This window comes from Pelodiscus sinensis, chromosome 29 (assembly GCF_049634645.1).
Source record: "Pelodiscus sinensis isolate JC-2024 chromosome 29, ASM4963464v1, whole genome shotgun sequence".
Lineage (NCBI taxonomy): Eukaryota > Metazoa > Chordata > Testudines > Trionychidae > Pelodiscus > Pelodiscus sinensis.
Window position 1 is genome coordinate 12,387,219 of NC_134739.1, and position 22,979 is coordinate 12,410,197.

The window sequence follows — 22,979 nt, forward strand, 5'->3', positions numbered from 1 at the left end:
CATAGTTAGACTTACCTGTCACCTTTTTCCCCCAGGTGGGGGTATAGCTCAGGGGTAGAGCATTTGACTGCAGATCAAGAGGTCCCTGGTTCAAATCCAGGTGCCCCCTTGTATACATTTTAATCAGAAGAAATACAGATTAGTTAAGTATTTATTTTTTTTAACAGTCATGGTGAACTGGTCTTTCGTGTTAGGATTCAGTCTGTGGCAAAGATATAGGCCACTAGCAGAAAGTGGAGCAACAATTTGGGGAATGCTTAATGGAAACATGGACAGTAATTAAAGCATATTTAATATTCCAGGCCTGAATTATACGGCTTTAGAGTATCAGCTAATTAATATGAAATAAACTCCACAAAATTAATACACAAGAAAGGGGGGGGGTATAGCTCAGGGGTAGAACATTTGACTGTAGTTTAAGTAGTCCCTAGTTCAAATCCAGGTGTCCCCTGCCATCTATTTAGCTGATTTAAAGAACATGAGAGTGGTCACACTGAGTCAGACCAAGGGTCCTTCTAGCCTAGTGGTTCCCAAACTTTTTAGCATCAAGAGACACCATCCCTGTGCATCCTGGTTAATAGCCATCAATAGAGCTGTCCTCCATGAACTTACCTAATTTTTTTTTTTTTTTTGAAGCCTGTCACACACAAAACATCACAGGTCAGTATCTAGCGCTGTTTTAGTAGGTTCAAATTTTGCTCAGAATTACAAAATTGAACCTCAAGATACTCAGCACCTGTTCATACCTATGGCCCATTATTTGTTAAAAGATCACTCAAACTAAACAACACAACTATGAATTTCTGGGCAGTATCAGTACATCAGGGCTTTGTCTAGACTGGCATGATTTTCCGCAAATGCTTTCAACGAAAAAGTTTTTCCGTTAAAAGCATTTGTGGAAAAGTGTCTAGATTAGCATGGACGCTTTTGCGCAAAAGCACTTTTTGCAGAAAAGCATCCGTGCCAATCTAGACGCGATTTTGCACAAGAAAGCCCCGATTGCCATTTTCGCCATCGGGGCTTTTTTGCACAAAACGGTTCTCAGCTGTCTACACTGGCCCTCTTGTGCAAAAGCATTTGCACAAGAGGGTTTTTTCCCGAACGGGAGAGTCATTGTATTTGCGGTAGAACACTGTCAATCTTACATTAGATCATCAGTGTTCTTGCGCAAATTCAAAGCGGCCAGTATAGACCGTTGGCAAGTTTTTCCGCAAGGAAAAACTTGCCAGTCTAGACGCAGCCCTACTGAACGGCAAATTGCAGCGATTTGACACTAGAGCATTAAATAGCTACTTAAAAAGTTTCAAAAATGTTGCTGGTACAATGGGACCCTGATGGTCTTGGTCTTAAACATCTAGGTGCTATTGTAATCATAATTAATTGAATAATGAATACACACCTCCGGAACAGTAGATGATGGACGTGCACTGATGGCTGACAATGCTGTTTTACTCGCATTCCTCATCAGGAACTTCACTGGGAAATGTAGGCTGGGAGAAGGTGAGTGAGAGAGTTGCGGGGGTGGGGAGGGAGGATTACTATATATTTGAGAGCGTCTGTTTGTGCAAGAAGTCTTCCTAAACCAGGGGTGGGCAAAGGGCCCTGTGCAGGCCAGATCCGGCCCACCAAGCCAGTGGATCGGGCCCTCAGCCACCCTGCCGCTCTCCCACGGGGCCAATCAGGGCCTGCGGACAGGGGAGTGTGCAGTGGCTAAGGAACATGCTGGCTGGTGCGTCTCTCTAGGCACCATGTGCTCTTGCGAGGGCCAGGGATTTTGTGCGCTCCCCTGCCCCAGGCCCTGATTAGGAAGACTGGATAAGGGGTTTGAGCCCCACAGAAGGGTTCTGCCCCTTCTGCATCCACCAGAGCCCAGCCCACCCTTCCCTGTGGCTGCTGCTGGCCTCTGCCTACATACCTACCCCTCACAATGTAGCAGTTGGCTCCTGCCCTAGAGCAGTGCCCCCAGCCTGGGATAGTGCAGCTCCAGCCTCCCCCAGCCCTGCAGGTGCGGTGAGCCAGCAGCTGGTGGAGCCCCAGCCTCTCCCAACTCCAGAATGCTGGGAGGCATGGTCCCGCCCCCCAGACTACCCCAGCCTTTGTAGCACTGCAACAGAAGGCTGGGGTAGAAGGTCTGGGGGACTCCAGTGGAGGATAGACGGGGCCAGGTGAGGCAGTTTGAGAAGGCATTGCCTTCCCTTGCCTATGATACCCAGTGCCCACGCTAAAACCCCGGATCTTCTTAAGTCACCTTTCACTAAACTGATCTAAAGCAGGTCATGTTTCGTGCAACCCCCGATATATGGAAGACCATTCTGACTGAGCTTGGTTTTCAAGAGAGCATGCTCTAATTCAAACAGGAATTAATTCAAGAAAGGCCTATATGTCCTGTGTTACACCAGGAGCACAGATTCTTTTGGCTTTATAATCGGTGAAAGGTGGAAGATTTCAGCAGTTATTTTTACTGTCCCCTGCTGCAACACAGACACACACTGAATTCTTGTACAGATCTGTGAAAGAAGAATCCGATGTCAGACCTTAGCTGTAAGGTGAAGTGGGCAAAAGGAAGGGCTGTGTGAATCCACCTGCTAAGTCCAGAATGGAATGGTGTGGCCTGCTATGCTGGAGTAGATAACCTTAGGAGAAAGCAAATCACCTATCAACATGACACGGCTGGGGGCCAGATCCCCGGGGAGAATCTGACAGGGTTCAGACATTTTTTTTCCTCCAGGATTTGCTCCCAGAGCGGAGCTCGATAACCAACTTGAAGCTTAACAATAACTGCACTATTATTTGCATAGCTGCAAATAAGCCTTTTTTTCTAGTTAATGGCAGCGTTTACAGCTCAGTAGCGAAGCATCTGAGTGCTGAGCAAGACAGAACACTGGCTGTTGAGACCTCAACAGGGTCAGGGAAAATAGTATTTTCATTAAGAGTGGAGGACTCAATTTGAAATAGGAACCTTTTGATCTGCAGTAAAGTTCAGTATTGTTAGGGAAAAAATGGTGACTCAGAGGCAGATGGAGTAAACAGGCTTCTTTATTGCGGATACTCATTCCGCCTCGAACCCCCAAAACCCTGGTCCAAGTGAGCAACAAATTAACCACGTGTACACCGTTTTATGACCTCTCACGCTCACAGGCCTTGGGGGAAAAGGCCAATTATCACCTACAGACAATCTCCTAATCTCAAACAAATTGGCTGTGTCTACACTGGGCCACTTATTCCGGAAAATCAGCCGCTTTTCCAGAATAAGCTGCGAGCTGTCTACACTGGCCCTTGAATTTCCGGAAAAGCAACGATGCTCTACTGTACAAAATCAGCCACTATTCCGGAAAAACTATTCTGCTCCCGCTCGGGCATAAGTCCTTATTCCGGAACACTGTTCTGGAAAAGGGCCAGTGTAGACAGCCCAGTAGTCTTTTCCGGAAAAAAGCTCTGATCGCGAAAATGGCGATCGGGGCTCTTTTCCAGAAAAGCGCGTCTACATTGGCCACAGACACTTTTCCGGAAAAAGGGCTTTTCCAGAAAAGCAGCCTGCCAATGTAGATGCTCCTTTTCCGGAAAAACTGAAAACGGAATAGTATTCCGTTTTAAGCAGTTCCGGAAATTCATGCCAGTGTAGACACAGCCACTATTTCCAGTAACCATGCAGCACACCTCCATCATATCATCCAGGAACCCACCCCTGCAATCAGCCGCAGTGCCAACTCTCTCCACACATCTACACAGGCGATTTCATCACTAGACCCAACCACATCAGCAGCTCATTTAACTGCACATCCACTAATATGATCTAGGCCATCAAATGCCAGCAATGTCCCGTTGCCATGTATATTGGCCAAACTGCACAGTCTCTGTGGGAAAGAATTAATGGACACAAATCAGATCTCTGAAAAGGCAACACAAACAAACCCTGTTGGAGAACCTTGAGGAGCGGCCCCAGGGACTCATTAATGGATCTTAAGAACAATCTCAAAGTCACAGTGTTGTGTCAGGCCAATTCCACAAGCCAAATACACAGGGAAGGGTTGATTTACAGCAGTGGTCCCCAACCTTTTGGGGCCGCACATGCTCTTGGCGTCTGGGGGGCGGAGCTGCCCACGCGCCCAGGGCCGGGGCTGCCCATGCGCCGCGCGCCCGGGGCCGCCCATGTGCCCTGGGGCGGGGCCAGCCCAGATCATTCAGCAGGTGCATATATATATATATATATAGAGAGAGAGAGAGAGAGAGAGAGAGCGCTTTCATGAGTAAAACCCATTTCATCAGATGAGCTGGAGAGGAAATATTTGTTATTTCGTTGTTTTTAAAACTACAGACTAACACGGCTACCCCTCCGAGACTTCACTACACTGGCAGCTCAAAATATAACTTGAGTGTAGCCTTAACTAGGCATGTGAATGGGTAACCGGTTAACCAGTTCCCTGGTAAGCATCACCCTTACCTGGTGATGCTTACTGGGTGTCAGTTAACTGGATTCCGTCCATGACCTGCCACCGGCAGAGAGATGCTCCAGCCCTGTGTGGATGGCGGCTGGGGCTAGGAGCCAGCAGCTACTCCCAGCACTGGGGCTGTGAACCACCGGTGGCAGCCCCATTCCCCGCGCCAGGGCTGGGAGCCAGCAGAGCCGGCTCGAGCATGGGGGCTGGGAGCCAGTGGCAGCCACAACCCCAGTGTGGGAGCCGGTAACCATTGGCAGCCAAACCTGCCCCCCACTTCCCAGTCTCATGACTCCCCCACTTCCCAGGCCCATAACCCCCCACTGCCCCCCACCCCACACCTGCCCCTCACTTCCCAGGCCCATAACCCCCCACTGCCCCCCACCCCACACCTGCCCCTCACTTCCCAGGCCCATAACCCCCCACTGCCCCCCACCCCACACCTGCCCCTCACTTCCCAGGCCCATAACCCCCCACTGCCCCCCACCCCACACCTGCCCCTCACTTCCCAGGCCCATAACCCCCCACTGCTCCCCCACCCCACACCTGCCCCTCACTTCCCAGGCCCATAACCCCCCACTGCTCCCCCACCCCACACCTGCCCCTCACTTCCCAGGCCCATAACCCCCCACTGCTCCCCCACCCCACACCTGCCCCTCACTTCCCAGGCCCATAACCCCCCACTGCCCTCCACCCCACACCTGCCCCTCACTTCCCAGGCCCATAACCCCCCACTGCTCCCCCACCCCACACCTGCCCCTCACTTCCCAGGCCCATAACCCCCCACTGACCCCCCACCCCACACCTGCCCCCACTTCCCAGGCCCATAACCCCCCACTGCCCCCCCACCCCACACCTGCCCCCACTTCCCAGACCCATAACCCCCCACTGCCCCCACTTCCCCACACCTGCCCCCACTTCCCAGGCCCATAACCCCCCACTGCCCCCCCACCCCACACCTGCCCCCACTTCCCAGGCCCACAACCCCCCACTACCCCCCACCTCACACCTGCCCCCCACTTCCCAGGCCCATAACCCCCCCACACATCTGCCCTCGCCCCCATAGCCCCGCCTCCCTCCCTTCCTCCCCCCAGCCCGGGCGGCGGAAGCGGCGCCATCAGCCGGGGCCTGGCGGGCGGGGCCGAGCGGCGCCGGGAGCTGACGCGGCCGGGCCGGGAACGCGAATCGCCGCCGCCATGGGGGGGGGAGACCTGGTGAGGGGCCGGGACCCGCGTCCGCCTGGGCGGGGCGGGTCTGGGGACGGGGGGGGGGTGTGTGTTTTGACAGGGTTTGCCCCACGGTGCGGCCCCCCCAGCAATGAAGGGCCCCCCCTCCCGCCCCACGGTGCGGCCCCCCCCAGCAATGAAGGGCCCCCCCTCCCGCCCCACGGTGCGGCCCCCCAGCAATGAAGGCCCCCCCCTCCCGCCCCACGGTGCGGCCCCCCCCAGCAATGAAGGGCCCCCCCTCCCGCCCCACGGTGCGGCCCCCCAGCAATGAAGGCCCCCCCCTCCCGCCCCACGGTGCGGCCCCCCCCAGCAATGAAGGGCCCCCCCTCCCGCCCCACGGTGCGGCCCCCCAGCAATGAAGGCCCCCCCCTCCCGCCCCACGGTGCGGCCCCCCCCCAGCAATGAAGGCCCCCCTCCCGCCCCACGGTGCGACCCCCCCCAGCAATGACGGCCCCCCTTCCCGCCCCACGGTGCGGCCCCCCCCAGCAATGAAGGCCCCCCTCGCCCCACGGTGCGGCCCCCCCCAGCAATGAAGGCCCCCCTCGCCCCACGGTGCGGCCCCCCCAGCAATGAAGGCCCCCCTCGCCCCACGGTGCGGCCCCCCCAGCAATGAAGGCCTCCCCCTCCTGCCCCACGGTGCGGCCCCCCCAGCAATGAAGGCCCCCCTCGCCCCACGGTGCGGCCCCCCCAGCAATGAAGGGCCCCCCCTCCCGCCCCACGGTGCGGGCCCCCCCCAGCAATGAAGGGCCCCCCCTCCCGCCCCACGGTGCGGCCCCCCCCAGCAATGAAGGGCCCCCCTCCCGCCCCACGGTGCGGGCCCCCCCCAGCAATGAAGGCCCCCCCCCCACTTGGGCGAGCCAGGGCCCCAGACAGGTGGGGGGGGCGCTTTGCTACAGCCCCACGCCCCCCAGTGCGCCCGGGGTCGCCCAGGGGCCCGGCTGTCAGCAAGCGCCTTGCCCCCGGTCCCGGGCTTAAATTTATTGCCAGTCGTGCCCAGAGGTGCTGCAGGATCAGGGCCCCAAGGTGGTCTTGTGAGATGGAGACCACCCTAGACAGGGGCAGCTCTGGCCCCCCCTTTAATCAGTTAACTTGTTAACCATCATGTGGTTAATGGGATTTTACATCCCTGTGGAGGACCGGCCACGCTGGGTCAGACCAACGGTCCATCCAGCCCCGTGTCCTGTCTGCCGACAGCGGCCAGTACCAGGTGCACCCAAAGAGGATGAACAGAACAGGGGACCATCCAGTGATCCCTCCCCTTTCACCCATTCCCAGCCTCTAACAAAGAGGCTGGGTCGTGGACAATGTTCCCTCTAATCTTTTTCACCCATGTGCAGATTTTTCCCATCCGTGTGCGGAATAGGTTTTTTTTAATGTGCAGCCAGGCATGTGAGAATGTGCACCACCAGAGAAACAAAACCTGGCTGTGGGAGCTCTGCTGAGCATTTGAATCTCTCCTGAGTGTCCACACAGCTGACAGGGACCAAGTCCGATAACAAATACTGATTCCCTTTTCTCCCACCTAAAACTCAAACCAAATCTCACTTTGATAAATGGGGTTGTAAAGGAGTGCCAGCGCCTTGGAGAAAAGAGAACACTGTAGTTTTACGAACCCCCAAAGGTAGAATGTAATGTTAAGGCCACACTGTAATGTTCAAACCTTTGGGATTGTTTTCAGCTGATTTAAAATCTGTGCCTTGTTTGCTTCTTGGGCACTTCAAGCACTGGTTTAGGTGAGGGTAAAACTGATTTGTGTGTTTTTGTTGGCCAGTCTGATTGAAATTTTCCATCTTTCCCTCTGCACTCAAAGGTAAAGATCTAAACCTGCTTTCCTTGCTTGATTACACAGTTCTTGCTGAAGCCGGGGTGTGTGTGTGTGTGCGTGCGTGCGTGCGTTCGTTCTCACTAACCTGCCTGGCGTGTTGTTAATCTGAAGTATTCAGAGGCAGATGAAGATGTTACAACATGACTTTTGTCCTAATGGTGCCCCTTTAATTCGTCTTCCGGGCAGCCCTGTGAGAAGGCTTGGTCCCTGTTCCGTGGGTCTCGGACGTTAGCATTTTAAGCCCTGCTTGTACTGCTTCCTGTCCTAGAATCTGAAGAAGAGCTGGCACCCCCAGACTCTGCGCAATGTGGAGAAGGTGTGGAAGGCAGAGCAGAAACATGAAGCTGAGCGGAAGAAGATTGAGGAGCTGCAGCGGGAGCTGCGGGAGGAGCGAGCCCGGGAGGAGATGCAGCGCTATGCGGAGGATGTGGGAGCAGTCAAGTAAGTGTGAGGCAGAGTTTTATGCTAGACTGTGTGTGTGTGGTTTCGTCCCTTGGAAATCCAGTGTGCATCATTTGTATTCTAAGGACTTTGTCACCAGGAGGAATTTCTGAACAGGGACATTCTAGTAACACTTTTTTTTTTTTTTTTAAAGACTTGAGTCGCAGCTACCAAATAACTTAACTTTCCTGGCTGTCACGGTATAAACGGTGGGTGCTGTGAAAAAGGAAAGATGCTTGTTATAATGGACCAATAGTTACTCTTTCTGGTACTTATTTGGCTAGAGCTGTCCATGTTTCCTAGCGCTATGAAATGTAGTGTCATAACAGGAGAAATTTCCTAACGATGCTGTCAAGTACACTGTGGAATTGTCTCTAGGCTTTGTCAGAGAAAGGGACACGGTCCTTTGCTCTAATTTCTAAGGCCCTGATCCCGTAAAAATGTATGTTGGCATTTAATTTTCCCTCCTGTTGAGCTTATTGACTGATTGGCTAAGCGGCAGTTCTCCAGAAAAGGACCTGGGGATTACATTAGTCAAGAAGCTGGATATGAATCAACAGTGTGCCCTTATAGCCAAGAAGGCTAACGGCACATTGGATTGCATTAGTAACGTTGCCGGCAGATCAAGGGAAGTGATTATTCCCCTGTATTTGCACTGCTGAAGCCTTTTCTGCAGTATTGCATCCAATTCTGGGCCTCCCATTACAGAAAGAATGTGGACAAATTGGAGAGAGTCCAGTGGAGGTCAATGAAAATAATTAGGGGGCTGAGGAACATGACTTACGAGAAGCTGAGGGAACTGGGCTTGTTTAGCGTGCAGAGGAGAAGAACGAGGGGGGATTTGATAGCAGCCTTCAACTACTTGATGGAGGGTTCCAAAGAAGATGAAGAGAGGCTGTTCTCAGTGGTGACAAACAGCAGAATAAGGAACAAAAATCTCAGATTGCAGAAGGGGAGGTCTAGGTTGGATAATAGGAAAAACTATTTCAGTAGGAGGGTGGTGAAGCACTAGAGATGCAGGGGAATCTCCATCCTAAGAAGTTTTTAAGGCCAGACTTGAAAAGCCCTAGCTGGGAGGATGGCTAGATGACCTCCTGAGGTCTCTTCCAGCCCTAATCTTCTATGATCAGTAGGATTACTTGCCACATGTAAAGTTCAACACCTGTGTAAGTTTTTTTTGGTTTTGCAGGAATAGTACCAAGGACAGACATTCAATAGTGACTTATGCTAAAGCATTTCTGCTCATCTTTACAGAGAAAAGTGAAACTCCAGAGCTGATTGGAGGGCAAACACAGTAACATGGATTTTTTTGCTGTTGCTTGAAACAGGAAAAAAGAAGAGAAGCTGGATTGGATGTACCAAGGTCCCGGGGGCATGGTGAACAGAGAAGAGTATCTGATGGGCCGCCCTGTGGACAAATATGTCTTTGAGAAGATGGAAGACAAAGAAGCAGGTTGTTCCACTGAGACAGGACTTCTTCCCGGCTCCATTTTTGCCCCCACAGGTGCCAATTCTGTCCTAGACATGGCAAGCAAAATCCGGGAGGATCCACTCTTCATGATAAGGTACAAAAGGGATGATTCACACTAGGCAGGGAGTGAGTTGTGATTGCTGCTGCCAATTAACCAAGCACTGCACAGAGTTCATCTGTATTAAGACTCGTATTTTGTTTGTCACCTCGTATGTCCTCTGTCCACCTGTTTCCTTTATCTACCTGTCATCTTTCAGACTGGAAGTTACTTGATGCAGACTCATACACTATATCTTTGAAGGACAGTAGAGACCTGGTTAAGACCTCTAGGCACTTCTGCAATATTAATGTTTGATCTAATTAGCCTGCAACTGTTCAGACTCTGTAGCCAGGTCTGCACTAGACCCGGAGGTCTGCTTAAGGTATGCAACTCCAGCTACGTAAATAATGTAGCTGGATTTGGCATAGCTTAAGCCGAGCTTGGTGCCATCTTCACAGTAGGAGGTTGACGGGAGAAAATACTTCCGTTTGCTTCCCTAACACCTCGTGATTAAAGGGATGAAACAGAGGCGCCCTCAGCGTTCAATGTAGTGGGTCTTATCTAGACCTGCTAAATTGAATGCAAGATGGATCTCCGGCTCATCCATATACGTGGCCTCAGATGTTGCATGCCGTGATTTGGAGTAATTTTTTTTCTTGTATTTCATTAAGCAGGAGGATTTCAGCAAGATACAATCTGACTTAAGGTTTTCCCCAAACCTGAAAATTGCCTAGAGAGCTTTTTGTTTCCTGTTTCCTAAATGTTACACTGTTGATCTAGTTCTGATACACACACCTGAGATGGGCTGCATATATGTTCCATTTCCAAGTGTCTCTTAGAGTTAGTTTTGTTTATTTCAGACTTGTGAATACTAAGCCAATGTTTGTTTTCCAGGATACAAGGCAGATCCTGTAGACATTTAGACATCAAAGTTACTCACCTGCTTGTGAGACCACCTGCATCCTGACAGTTGCTTGTGGACTTAGGTGTTTGCAGGATCGGGGCTCAAAATGCATCTAGCTCCCCAGACTCTAGCTTGATGTATGTGGGATTTTAAGCAGATGATGCCCTTCAATAAGAGGGTGTAAACATTAAATGCCTCAATAGGGGGGGAAAAAGGCTGCATTTTCAACAAGGCTGTGATTTTACATCTAGCTTTGGTGTAAATGATTGTGTCAGAGTTGCATAGGCTTAAATCCTGCAGCTGGAGTTTAAAAGAGACTGGCTAATGCTATGACCAATAATCATAGCTATGCTTGCAAAGGAGTGCTGTATCTTACGCTGCAGGTTGTAAACTGACCACTCTGTGACTCTAGAAGGAATTTTTCTTCCCGGGGGCTGGGCTTTGCAACTGTGTGGTTGCATTACATCTCTGTCACTCTTGACTGAAGCAAAATGCAGGACAATGTAGCACTTTAAAGACTAACAAGATGGTTTATTAGATGATGAGCTTTCGTGGGCCACGAAAGCTCATCATCTAATAAACCATCTTGTTAGTCTTTAAAGTGCTACATTGTCCTGCATTTTGCTTCAGTCAAGAGTGACAATGTAGCACTTTAAAGACTAACAAGATGGTTTATTAGATGATGAGCTTTCGTGGGCCACGAAAGCTCATCATCTAATAAACCATCTTGTTAGTCTTTAAAGTGCTACATTGTCCTGCATTTTGCTTCAACTACCCCAGACTAACACGGCTACATTTCTATCACTCTTGACTGAGGTATCAGACATTCACTTGTGACTCGGCCAGGATGGACAGCAACAGAACTCGATGGAACCATGGAGCCAATCTGCAAGTGGATATAAAACAGTTTCTTGATTAACCTTGCTAGCCAGCATTTCAAGTTGAAAAACACAAAGCATCTGTATGATCACACTTACAAAGTCTGCTTTAAGCCCCAGTCTAGCCAATACAAACATGCTTAACTTTACTGCCTTGAATAGCCCCGTTAATTTCAATGAGAAAATCTCATGGTGCTAACGTTAAGTGTGGGCATAAGTGTGTGCAAAATCTGGTCTTGGTTTGCGCTTTGAATAGTTCTTGGATATTATTGGATATTATTAATGTTGTTTGAAATCTCCAATGTGGTTTATTTTCCGTAGGAAAAGAGAGGAAGAGAAAAAAAGAGAAGTTTTGAATAATCCCGTAAAAATGAAGAAAATCAAAGAACTGGTATGTATTCTTTCACAGAAATCTGAAGCAGAATTTGCATTGAATTGAGTGAGAAGAGAATGGGGGTCCAGAATAAACACAGTTTAGAGAAAGGAATTTATTTCTATTCCCTGCCTCCTTTTGGATAAGAACAAAATAAGCTTTTTCACATTAAAAAAACAACAACAACTCAGTGAGTTTATTTTTTTTAAATAAAACACAAAAACGCCACAGGCCATGTTATCTTCTCCTTTCACACATTTATTTAACAAATTATTTTAATTCTCAGTTTTCCTGTCACAGAGCAGCTATGCCAAGTCACATAGGGTATGTCTACACTACAAGTACACTACACTACACTTCCGAAATAACATAGTCCATGTCTACACTACAAGTAACAGGACTATGCAGCACTTTAAAGACTAACAAGGTGGTTAATTAGGTGATGAGCTTTCGTGGCCCAGACCACTTCCTCTTCCACTTCGTGGGTCTGGCCCACGAAAGCTCATCACCTAATAAACCATCTTGTTAGTCTTTAAAGTGCTACATAGTCCTGTTTTTTGTTTCAGCTACACCAGACTAACACGGCTACATTTCTGTCACTATTCTACACTACAAGTAGTTATTTCAACATCATGTCAGAATAATGTCGAGCTGGAAGATTTCTTACTGTGACTCCTGTAACTTTCATTTTACAAGGAATAAGGGAAGTCAGAGGACAAGTGCTTTTTCTTGGACTTCCTGCTGTGTAGATAGTGCCAAAAGCTGAAATAAGCTATTTCGACTTCAGCTACGCAATTGACCTAGCTCAAGTTGCATAGCTTATTTCGGCTTCAGTCCTGATGGTGGTGGCCTAGTGAGCAGCAATGAATGGGGTTTTTTGCATGATAGTTGCAAAGCAGCTTGGAAAGAAAGGAAAAGAAGAAGAAGAAGAAGGAGAAGAAAAAGAAGCACAAGAAACGCAGACATCAAAGTTCTAGCAGCGAAAGCACCGGCAGTGACGAGGAGCAAAGCAGAGTGAGGTGCGTTTAGGTGTCATGAATGAGAGAGATCAATGTTTGCACAAGATGAAAGTTGCAATCCAAAATGTTACTGCCGAGAGCACCTTTCCTTCCCCCTCCGTTCTCATCCCATTGCCCCAGGCCTTTGAATTGCTCCTCTGCAACACCCCCATTTTCCTGCAATCCCATTCAAGCGCCAGAACCTGGCCTTCGAACCCTGCAGTTCTGCCACTGCCTACAGCACTGCTCTCACTTTCTCTCCTTTTCCAGTCCTCTTGTTTTATTACTCCAGTCAGCCTCTCTTGCTCCCTGCTTCACCACTCTTATGCTGCCCCCGTGCTTAGAATGATTTGCCTCTGTCAGTTGCTCCCTTTCATAGATGCGGGAACTAAGGTGCAGGGACCCTTACGCTTCTGGCTTAGTGCCAGGGGTCCCAGGTGCCAGCCACATGCACCAGGGGCTTGGATGCCGGCCCCACATGCTGGGTTCCTGGCTGCTGACCCATGCTCTGGGGTTCTGCTGCTGGCTCCATGAGCCAGAGGTTCTGCTGCTGGTTCCACACACTGCTGCCCTGTGTGCCGGGGGCTCTGCTGCTGGCCCCATGTCCAGAGTCCCTGCTGCTGGTCTCAGCTGGGGATGGGACTGGACAGGGGTAAAGGGTTTAGCATTTTTTAAAATGTTCCTGCCCCACTGATCGCTCTCCTCCACATTTTTTTTCCATGTTTCCATGTTCCATAAAATTCCATGTTTATGAAGTCAAGATTTTTATCATCAGTCTCTGCACAACTGAACCCTCCTATCCCTCGTCTGCCGTCTCATTTCTTGTGCTTTTTCATTTACCTTCTCTTTCCCTGTCCCAAAGAGCTTATCATTTACGATTGTCTTACTCTGCTGTTGTAAGCCACTTTCATCACGCTGTCATCGTTAATGATCACATGGTGATTTGGGGAGATGATGCCTGAACAGCGAGGATCACTGAGGGGAGTACGTTTTATTATTATTTCCTGTAGGGAAAAACAAATTGGGAAAACACAATCCGATATATACTTGGCACGTTAGACCGTTGGATAAGTGCTGAATGATTTAATGCAGAGCTATTCAACTTTGGAAGGCCCAGGGGCCACAATGATACTCACAGCACATGTCGAGGGCCGCAACTTAAGTGTGGTTGCATATACATGCAAATATATATGCAAATAGCTCCTGGAACCTCCTTCCTGGGAGCTAGAAACACCGAATCCCTGTTCCTGTCTGTTTCAGCCAGCCCGTCTGCTTGCGTCTTTCAATGCTCACCCTGCCTGGGAGACGCCTCGCTGTTGTGGAGTGTGTTCCCAGTGGAAGTCATGTTCAAAGGATCCCATCGGCGAACCTGAACCGCACCACAGGCCACAAATAAACTGGCAGTGGGCCGGGTGTTGAGTAGCTCTGGTTTAATTCGTGCAGTGGATAGAAAGATTACATTCACTTTTTCCATTCCAAAGACGGGACTTTAATTTTTCCCTTTAGATCCAAGAAGATGGATAGTTCTTGGGAAGCTGTTCATCTCAAAGTCCCAGGATACGGCTTACAGGTAGGCACATGTGCTTCTTGCAACTTCCTGTCTGTAGTGCGTTGATGCGCTAGTTAGGAAAGCCTGACTCTACAGATTGCGTTGCAGTTTCAGGCCGTGGAAGAGGATGGTGAGAGAGGAGCTGGTTTATTGGCTACACTCCCATTGGGACTAGAGGATCAAGTCTCATAAGGATTCTGCCCTTTCGACATAGGTGCTGGGGGTGCTGCCACATCCCCTGGCTTGAAATGGTTTCCATCATATACATGGTTTACAATTTGGTTTTAATGGCTTTCAGCATCCCCACTGTACAAGTTGTTCCAGTACCTCTGCCTTCCAAGGTGGCCAAGTCAAGTTCCATTCACTTTACTGTATTTGTCTTGGTCATGTGTTTGTCTGACTCTCTTCCATGCTGTTTAGCACCTGGGGTGAAATAGAAGCTCTGTTGAGGACAAGTCTAAAATTCCCATTGACTTCATTGTTTCCAGATTTTCACCCTCTTTTTTTTTTTTTTTTTTTTCCAGAAAAGGCCTTAAAAACTACATTCCTGTGTGCCCTTTGTGAATGCAAAACTCTAGTGGGGCTTTTTATAAGAGCAAGGATTTGCCCCCTATTTTTTCAGCCAAACTCTTGTCTACTTACTGTTGTGGTTAGCTGCTGCATGCCACACCAGAAGTGTCTGCATTCTTTGTGCTCTGTGTGTGTAGTAGTAAGTGCTTCGGGATGCAAGACACTATATAAAAATGTTTAAAATCTTGGCAGTGGACTGTATGGAGAGCATGGATGGAGTTTTAGATAATGCCGTTAGCCTATGTCCTGTACATACGCATGCACTTTGTCTAGCCTAGTTCTTCCTGCCTCACCAGCACCACACATGGGCTCCTGTGACTGTTGTATTTTTAATTGCACTCTCTTGAAGGAGTCTCTTTTTCTAATTCCAGAGTAGAGACCTTGACCACAATCACAGGCCTCGACACTCTCTAGCTGCAGGCCAGGAAAGAGCCACCCACAAACACAGAGACCGCTCTAGGTCACGGAGCCAGTCCTGGTCTCCTAAGAAAGACCCTGGCAAGAAGAGTACAGGCGAAGAAGAATCTGGGAATAGGAGGTCAAGATCTCCTCCTAGGCATGGTAAACAGTGAGTGTGAAATCTTAACTTTGAAGTAAAATAAAAGCCATGCCTGGCTTCTCTTTGGGGAGGAATTTCTAGAAATCGGAAGAGCCCTGCATGGACACAAGATTGGTATCTGCACCTGCAAAATTTATCTGCAGATGTAAAGCAGATAGTAAGCCCATAGACACAGATTTGCAAGGTTCTAGACATCAGTTGAAGGCTCGGCAACAAAATCCCTGTTATTACCCCATCAGCCTCCTCGTAACTCTTTCATACTGTTTCTGCAACTTTGATTTCTCACGTCACTTTTTCCCAATGACTTGAAGTGAAAGCTGATGGAATTATAGGTGCTTAGCTTTGCATCATGTGGCCAAGGGGCTGTTTGGTAGAGGTCTCCAAAGCCACACACAGGACTTGGGAAAGATTTGATATTAAGTAAGTAAATAATTATAACCCTGGAATTATCTCTTTATCCCAGAAATGAACAAGGAAATACAGGGTATGATGAGAGCGACCCTATGAATTAAAATGTATAGAGAGAAGTTGTTTACATTTAATCATTCTTAAGGTGGAAAGGTTTTTTGTTGTTGTTGGGTTTTTTTTTTCAAATATTCTCACTCCACGGATGCTTCCTTCTGCTTCTAAACCCTTATTGACCCTTCCCCCTGAAAGGAAGTTTAATAAAATTTTAATCAAAATCCCTACCCCAAGCAAAGTTGTAACTCAATAAAAGGAGAACTGCCAAAGACACCATGAAATCCCCTAAGGACTTTGCTCCTGCAAATTTTACATGGAAGGGACTCAGGTACTAAGATGATCGGTGACTGTATAAAACCCTAAAATATACTGTTAAAGGGACATTGGCAATGTGGAATCTAATCAATTTGTACAAAATAGTTTCCACCCTCAGTCTCCTTGCCCATTTGTGTGTAGTTTTTATGCACATTTTTGTATTCATTAAAACTTGTTTCCCTCCTCTTACTGTGAATAAAATGATCCTTACAGACAAGAAAAAAAGGAGGGGGCAACTATTTGGGGAAAGAGTGAAAGCAAGTATACTCAAAGTTCAGTCAAATGCACAAAACAGACAACTGGAAGAATTTTTTTCTTTTTAATCTTTTTCAGTTATAGCCTTTCTAGGGGCTCTTTGTTTTTAAAAATAAAATCAGAGTGCAATTTTTTTTGAAGTTGATACTGTTCGAGGGTTATTCTGGCATCACTGCCTTTAACAAAGTATTTGTTACCATGAGATCCTCTGACAAATATGTGAAGCAATTATTGTCATGAATCTTTACTTCCACTGTTATTACTTGGTTACTAATTATTCCCTCCTGGTGCAAAAACGTAGGCTGAATGAAAATCAAATGATTGAAAAACACCCCTAAGGATACAAAATCATTTAAAAAAAAAATAACATCCATTCCGCTGAAGATGATGCACCTGGAAATATGGGAGAGCTCTTATTGCAAAATGCCTGTGAGAGTCGTTGCGGTCTGTTAGATATCTGATTAATACTGGAAGGGGCTATAGATCAGTAGATATTCTGTATATGTGATGTTAATGTTTTTCCTGGATTACAGGCACAGTACCAAAGTGGACAGGAAAGAAAAGGAAAGAGCTCGGAGCCCTTCTCCTAAAAAAGGATACCGACGACAGCATGCTTCAGGCTATACTAGGTAGGCAACATGTTTATAAGGAAGCTGTCCATGCTGACCCTAAACTAATAGTGAGCTGTGCAAACACATAATTCTATTAACTAAAATAGACCAAAGATCAGGTGAACAGTCCTGGCTTGGATACGTCAGGGTTTGTTGTGTTTTAACATCTCATAATGGGAAGCGGCACGATGCGTGTTCTTCCTGGCTGTCAGTTGTTCAGCTGCCAGGTACCAGCCGGCGGAGGCGATCACAAAATTGTTTTCATCCCACAGACTGGAAGCTAGGAGATTAAATTTCAAAGTTGTCAGGATAATGCGATGCCCCATTGGTGTCCTCTTAACAATCAGTTTAAAAAATAAAAAGCCTTGGGTCTCATTGGGCGTTGGAGGAAAGGAGAATAGTGAAGATCAAAATACAAAAGACATTCCACTTAGGTGTGTGCTTAAATACTTTGCTGAAACAAGGCCTAAAAGACAACTTGTGTCAGAAATGCCAAGAGTTTTAGGGCCAAACAGCTGTTGTAGAAAATATCCTGGAGCAATGGTGGTGTTGCCCACTTCTGTCTTATAAGGAGTGAGATGCTTAGGTTGCCAGGTGTCCGGTATTGAACTGGACAGTCTGGTATTTTCGCCTCCTGTCCAGTACAAAAAAAATTCAGAAAATACTAGACACCTAAAATGTCCGGTATTTTCTGAATTTTTTTTTTCCTGGCCAGGAGGCGAAAATCCCGGGTGCTTACCGTGTTCCGCAGGGGAGCTGTCCAGCCCGGTGCAGAGGGGCAGCTACCAGCAACCTGTTAGGGCCAAAAAGCCTCAAAAGCGTTTCTTAAAGGGTCCACTCTGGTTTTTAAAAAAATAAAAATTTCTTAACTCTCGGAGTCCTCTTTTTTTTCCCTCTACAACTTTGATCTCCCCCCTTTTTTTTCTCAATAGAATTTTTTCCCCTGTGTGTGTGTGTGTGTGTGTGTGTGTGTGTGTGTGTGTTTTTGTTTTTTTTGTTTTTTTTTTTGTGGGGTGGGGGAGGTGTTCGGTATTTTTGGCTAAACCATCTGGCAACCCTAGATGCCTTCTTGAGTGTATTCATACTTCAGGGCCACAACAAACAAGGAAGTTCTCCTATGCGATTGCTGTGAATCCAATGTGAATTCCATATTGGAGTTTGGGAATGGGAGGGGCGGGATGGGGTGGCAAACTGAGCGTAATTAACAGTGCTATTTCTGCCTCTGAACAGGAAGATCTCCGCAGAGGAGCTAGAGCGCAAGCGTCAGGAAATGTTGGATAACGCCAAGTGGCGGGAAGAGGAGCGAGCGAACAATGTCAGGAGACATCGGAAAGAGGAGGAGCGGGAACGAGAACTGGAGAAACTCAGGTCCCGAGACGGGAAATTCCTACAGTGAGTATCTCGCTTGCTTGTGCCTCCTAGATGAGTTCTGCGCAGGGAATAATCTCTCGAGGGGTGGATGCCTCAGCGGATGAGACCACTGTAGAGAATAATCCTGCACAGGTTGTAGGACGGGACGATGTGCAACCCGACGGAGCTGTCTGATTCCATATTGTACAGTTAGGCAAAAACACACATACACAAATTAACCCTCTGTTCTAACTCTCTGAAAAAGAAGGACGATGGCTGCCTGGGCACTCAGTGCACGTTATTCGTAGAGTGCTGCAGAAACGTGCGGTGTTCCACAAGCAGACGAAGTCCCTCTTATCAGAACTAGGGATGTAAAATCTCATTTAATTGGCTAACCAGTTACATGCAATGACTAATCAATTAAAGGAGGGGCAGGCTCGCGTGCCTCCCGCCTGTGCCCCCCTCCCCACCATGGACAGGGGCTACTTTAGCTCTCTGGAGCAGCCCCTGTTCATGGTGGGCCCCCCCGGCGAACTGGAATCAGTAAGCATCACCCGTTAACCGTTCACGTCCCTACTCAGAACATGCCCTATCAAAGCCTGATCCCACAAATTGCCTGTGCACAGATCTCCTGTGGGATTGGGCTGTAAACTAGATCAAAGAATGACAAGAGACCATGGAGATAAGGGGTCTTTGTGAACACAAGGGGTGAGATCTTAGAACATAAGACCGGCCATACTGGATTAGACCAAAGGTCCGTCTAGCCCAGTATCCTGTCTGCCGACAGTGCCGATACCAGATGCCCCAGAGGGAGGGAACACAACAGGTAGTCCTCACACGATCCCTCCCCATCACCCATTTCCCCTTCTCTCCCCACTCCAGGCTCTTTATTTTGGATAAGAGTTGGAGCATTGTAAAGTGACTTGAAAGCCCCATGTCAGGGTGGGGAGGGATTATCCCAGTGCGGAATCTGAGCAAAACAGCTGTATGGGTGTTTGCTGAGAGCCCCCTCACAGACCTGGGCAGAGGAGGGATTGCAGGAGTAGGATTGCAGGAGTAGGGCTGCAGCCCTGTGGCACCCCTATGCTGGAGGCCATTCTAGCTCATGGAGCAGCCCAGAATTGGGGAGGTGCAAAGTAGCTAATCACCAAGACAACCCTCCTGGGCCAGGTAGATTTCCTCCTCCCCCTCTTAGACAAATTGTGCATATTGTGTGTGGCCTGAGGGTGTGGAAGGAACACACAATGTTGTTTGATAACGTGGCTTGAGTCTTAAAGATAATACGTCAGTGACTGCAATTCTCCCTTCTGGTCTGTAGCTACTGTTGCAATTTACAGCATGCGCAGTAGCATTCGAGTTCCCAGAGGAGCACTGCCCTGGTTTTGGGGACAGATTGCTTTTCCCTCTTGGAGGCTTCCCAGAAAGTCGCCAGATCCCCAGTGACAGATACATTGGTAATTAACATTTCTGTTTGGAAGGTTGAGGAGAAATTGGGAACTGCTTAAAATCTATACAGAGAAACATGGACCCTGTTTATACGGTATTTAGTCTGATACAGGCTAAGCTGTAGTCCTTCAGCTTTTCCAGTGCAGACTAGGGATGTTATAGTGTAGTCGATTAACCGATAAGCAAAAGCTTATAAATTAATGCTATAGACTACACGCATTCCCTCCCCTCCCCGCCAGTAAATTTTTTTGTGCCTGGTTCAGGACCCCTATCCCTGCTGCAGCTCTGCATTTAAAGTGTATTAGGAGCCAGGTGGGCAGGCAGCCTGGCTCAGTTCCAGCTCACAGTGGGTCCAGGAACTTAGACCCTCTCTGGACCGGGGCTGCTGCCACTCCACACTGCTGCCTCTGTATCAGAGGCAGCAGCATGGCGTGAGAGGCAGCCGGTCCACAAAGGGAGCTGGTTTTTAAACTGGCTCCCCTTGTGGACCAGCTCCGGCCTGGCACCCCATGCTGCTGCCCCTGATACAGAGGCAGCAGCATGGATTGGCAGGGGACTCCTTGGGAGTGGGGCTGGAGCACACTGACTGCCAGCCTCACTCCCAGGGGGACTATAGAATAGTTGAGTAACCGATAAGAATTCATTAGGTTAGTCGACTATTCAGTTAACTGGTATTTAACATCTCTAGTGCAGACTGCACTAGGAAGCAGCAACCTGTTTCCTTCTTTAGTTCATGCATGAGAGTCCAGGAACCATGAAACTTTACTGGGAAGAGTTAACAGTTGGAAGGCTGGTCTGACTTTTTCTCCAATTCTTCTGCAGCCATATAAAACTGGAGAGTGCATCCACTTCCTCTGTAGAGGATCGGGTCAAACGCAACATCCACTCCATCCAGAGAACACCAGCTGCCCTGGAAAAGAACTTTATGCAGAGATAAAACTTTCTCTCCTCTTGCTAATGTGGCTCAGGGCTTCTTCAGAATAGTTCACAGGACACTTCTTCTCAGAGGCGAGCTGCCCTGTGTGTAGAGGGATCCTCCAACAACCTACACAGACTCCTGCAATGATATTTACTCTGTGAAAAGGAGCTGGACTTCACTACAGTAGCACAGAGTTCCTTGGCCTTCTAGCATTGTGAATGCATTGATACCCAGAGTATTAAATTGCAACAAGCTGTTTGCTGGAGTTTACTACCCTTATTTACTATTTTTTAAATTTTGCCAGATCCTGCTTCTTGTTACCCACCTAAACCAACAGCCATTTTTAGACTGTTCTCAGACACAGATTTCTGGTAATTAGTTACCCGATTAATTGGGCAAGTTGACTTCTTTCTATGCCTGAGAGAGGATCGGTTTTATCTATTTGTAGCATCATCTTTGACCACATTCAACTCTCCTAACTTCTGTGAAGTTACACCAAAGGCAGACTTAGCATGATTAGTATTCACTGTTACTATTTTGGGACTAGGCAAGGAAGGGTGGATGGAGTTTGTTTCAGCTAGAACTGATCTGTGAAATATCTGTAGAAATATGCTGAATTGCTCAAGGGTTTGAATGATAATGTGCCAGCAAGGCGGAGGCTTGAGCAAGGGGAAAAATGAACTGAAATGATACTCAAACGAGATGCAGATGATAGAATACCATATTCCTGTGGGATTCTGTACATGTGCACAACGTAATGCGCATAAGTACAGGTGTGTATATCTGACTAAATTTTTTTAAAGTACTCTTTTTAAATGTCTAACCCTCTTTTCTGGAAATGACACCGATTCTAATTGCAAAGAGGACGATCACTTCATAATTCAGGGCCAACTAGGGATTTGTGCAGTAGCTTACAGCAGCCTTAGAACCCCCCTCTCCCTCCCAGCATTGAGATGAAAATGTGTATTTTACATACAAAAATAAACTTGTGCTGATCAGCAAGTAAAAAAAAAAAATCGCAATGCTGAGTTACAAAATTCTGTTTGCTCACTTTGGGGAAGGGGCATTATTTGGAGGTGGGGGTAGGAACAAGAGAGATTTAAATAGAGTTTTTCTCCATTTTATGAGAGGTTAGGCAAATATACTGTGTACTGAAGAGAGCAAATTTTTGTGACAGCGCTGCAAAGTTGATTTAAGTACTTTCTTTGAATTGACCACACCATATAAGATGTTTTCCTTTGGCAGATAATAGATCTATAGTAGCTTTCTGTTGGGTTATTCTAAAACCAATACAAATGGGAGTCAGACATGAACCCATTTAATTTAAGCAACTTTTAAGTTTTACCTGAAAAAGATGGTATTTCTTACACCTGCCTTTGTACATTGTTAGTGTGAATTTTTCATCTTTACAGTAGTGGATTCTATTAAATGTGATGTGGCCTGCTTTACAGCTGTGTGGTCCGTCTCTTGGCTCATAACCACTTTGGTCACAAAAAAACAGCAGGAGGCAATAGCAGAAAAGGCTGTAATTCTAAAGAGAGATTAGAGATTAATTGAAAAGGGGCTGTATCAAGACATTTGAGGTTCCCTGAAGCATTAATCAGATTTACACTAAACAAGGAGTCAGCAACCTTAAATACCTACAGTCAGGTAAGGAAGTAAATCAACCAGTTGCCATCATTGAGGATATATATGGCTAGACTGTGGGGTTTTGGGAGGCTAGAGGAATCCCGAAAAAACTGCCGCATACAGAGGCTGGGTTTGCTCTTCCTCTTTTTTTGCTCTACGCGCTCTTTCGGAAGCCCCTGTAGTCCTCATTCCATGAGGAAGAAGGGGGCTTTAGAAAGAGGGTTTTGTTCTGACATGTGGCCCAGTCTAGACGGGCCAAATTTCAGAAAAGCCTCTTCCGTTAAAAGTATCGGAAAAAGACACACAAAAGGCACTCCTCATTTTGCGTATCTTTTTTCCCATAGATCCTCACACTCTAGCTGTACCCTCAGCTAGGTCAACTACAGCTGTGTCTTTCCTTGTAGTTCTAGAGGAAAGGTAGGCTCCCCCTCTGCCTCTCACGGGACAAGTCAAGGGTATTTTGTCCTGTCCTTATGTTGGTGCCTTTGGGGAGCAGGAGGGGAGGGAAAAGCTGCCCCCAGGGGCAATTGACGCCCCCCCAGAGTGTAGGCTGGGGGTGGGGGGACCAGAGGGGCAGGTCCCATCTTCCTCACAACGTAGGGCTCTAGGAGTGGGAGCTAGGGGGACCCCCCGGCACTTCCCCCCTTGCAGCACGTGCCAGAGGGGGAGGGAGGAGGCTGCCAAGCGCCACCCCCCATGTGCAGCGGAGCCCCTGTCGCTCG

General features: G+C 48.0%; 1 protein-coding gene and 1 non-coding gene across 2 annotated transcripts; both read left to right on the top strand.

The window, feature by feature from the left end:
• The first annotated feature begins 37 nt into the window (after positions 1 to 37).
• On the top strand, positions 38 to 109 carry TRNAC-GCA (transfer RNA cysteine (anticodon GCA)). The gene has a single exon. It is a non-coding gene; the product is annotated as a tRNA-Cys (tRNA).
• Positions 110 to 5,497: 5,388 nt separating this feature from the next.
• Positions 5,498 to 22,076, top strand: CWC25 (CWC25 spliceosome associated protein). Its single transcript, XM_075911395.1, has 10 exons — positions 5,498 to 5,650; positions 7,756 to 7,928; positions 9,257 to 9,493; positions 11,543 to 11,612; positions 12,483 to 12,613; positions 14,099 to 14,162; positions 15,083 to 15,279; positions 16,836 to 16,931; positions 18,144 to 18,305; positions 20,532 to 22,076. Exons 1-10 carry the CDS (start codon positions 5,633 to 5,635, stop codon positions 20,644 to 20,646), a joined length of 1,263 nt encoding a protein of 420 aa, XP_075767510.1. The 5' UTR covers positions 5,498 to 5,632; the 3' UTR covers positions 20,647 to 22,076.
• Positions 22,077 to 22,979: the final 903 nt, after the last annotated feature.

What these genes read in the sequence shown, in the direction of transcription:
- CWC25 (XM_075911395.1), top strand. An exon ending in TGAAGAAAATCAAAGAACTG is followed by an intron (nt 11,613 to 12,482) that starts GTATGTATTCTT and finishes TTTGCATGATAG; the next exon opens with TTGCAAAGCAGCTTGGAAAG. An exon ending in GAGGAGCAAAGCAGAGTGAG is followed by an intron (nt 12,614 to 14,098) that starts GTGCGTTTAGGT and finishes TTTTCCCTTTAG; the next exon opens with ATCCAAGAAGATGGATAGTT.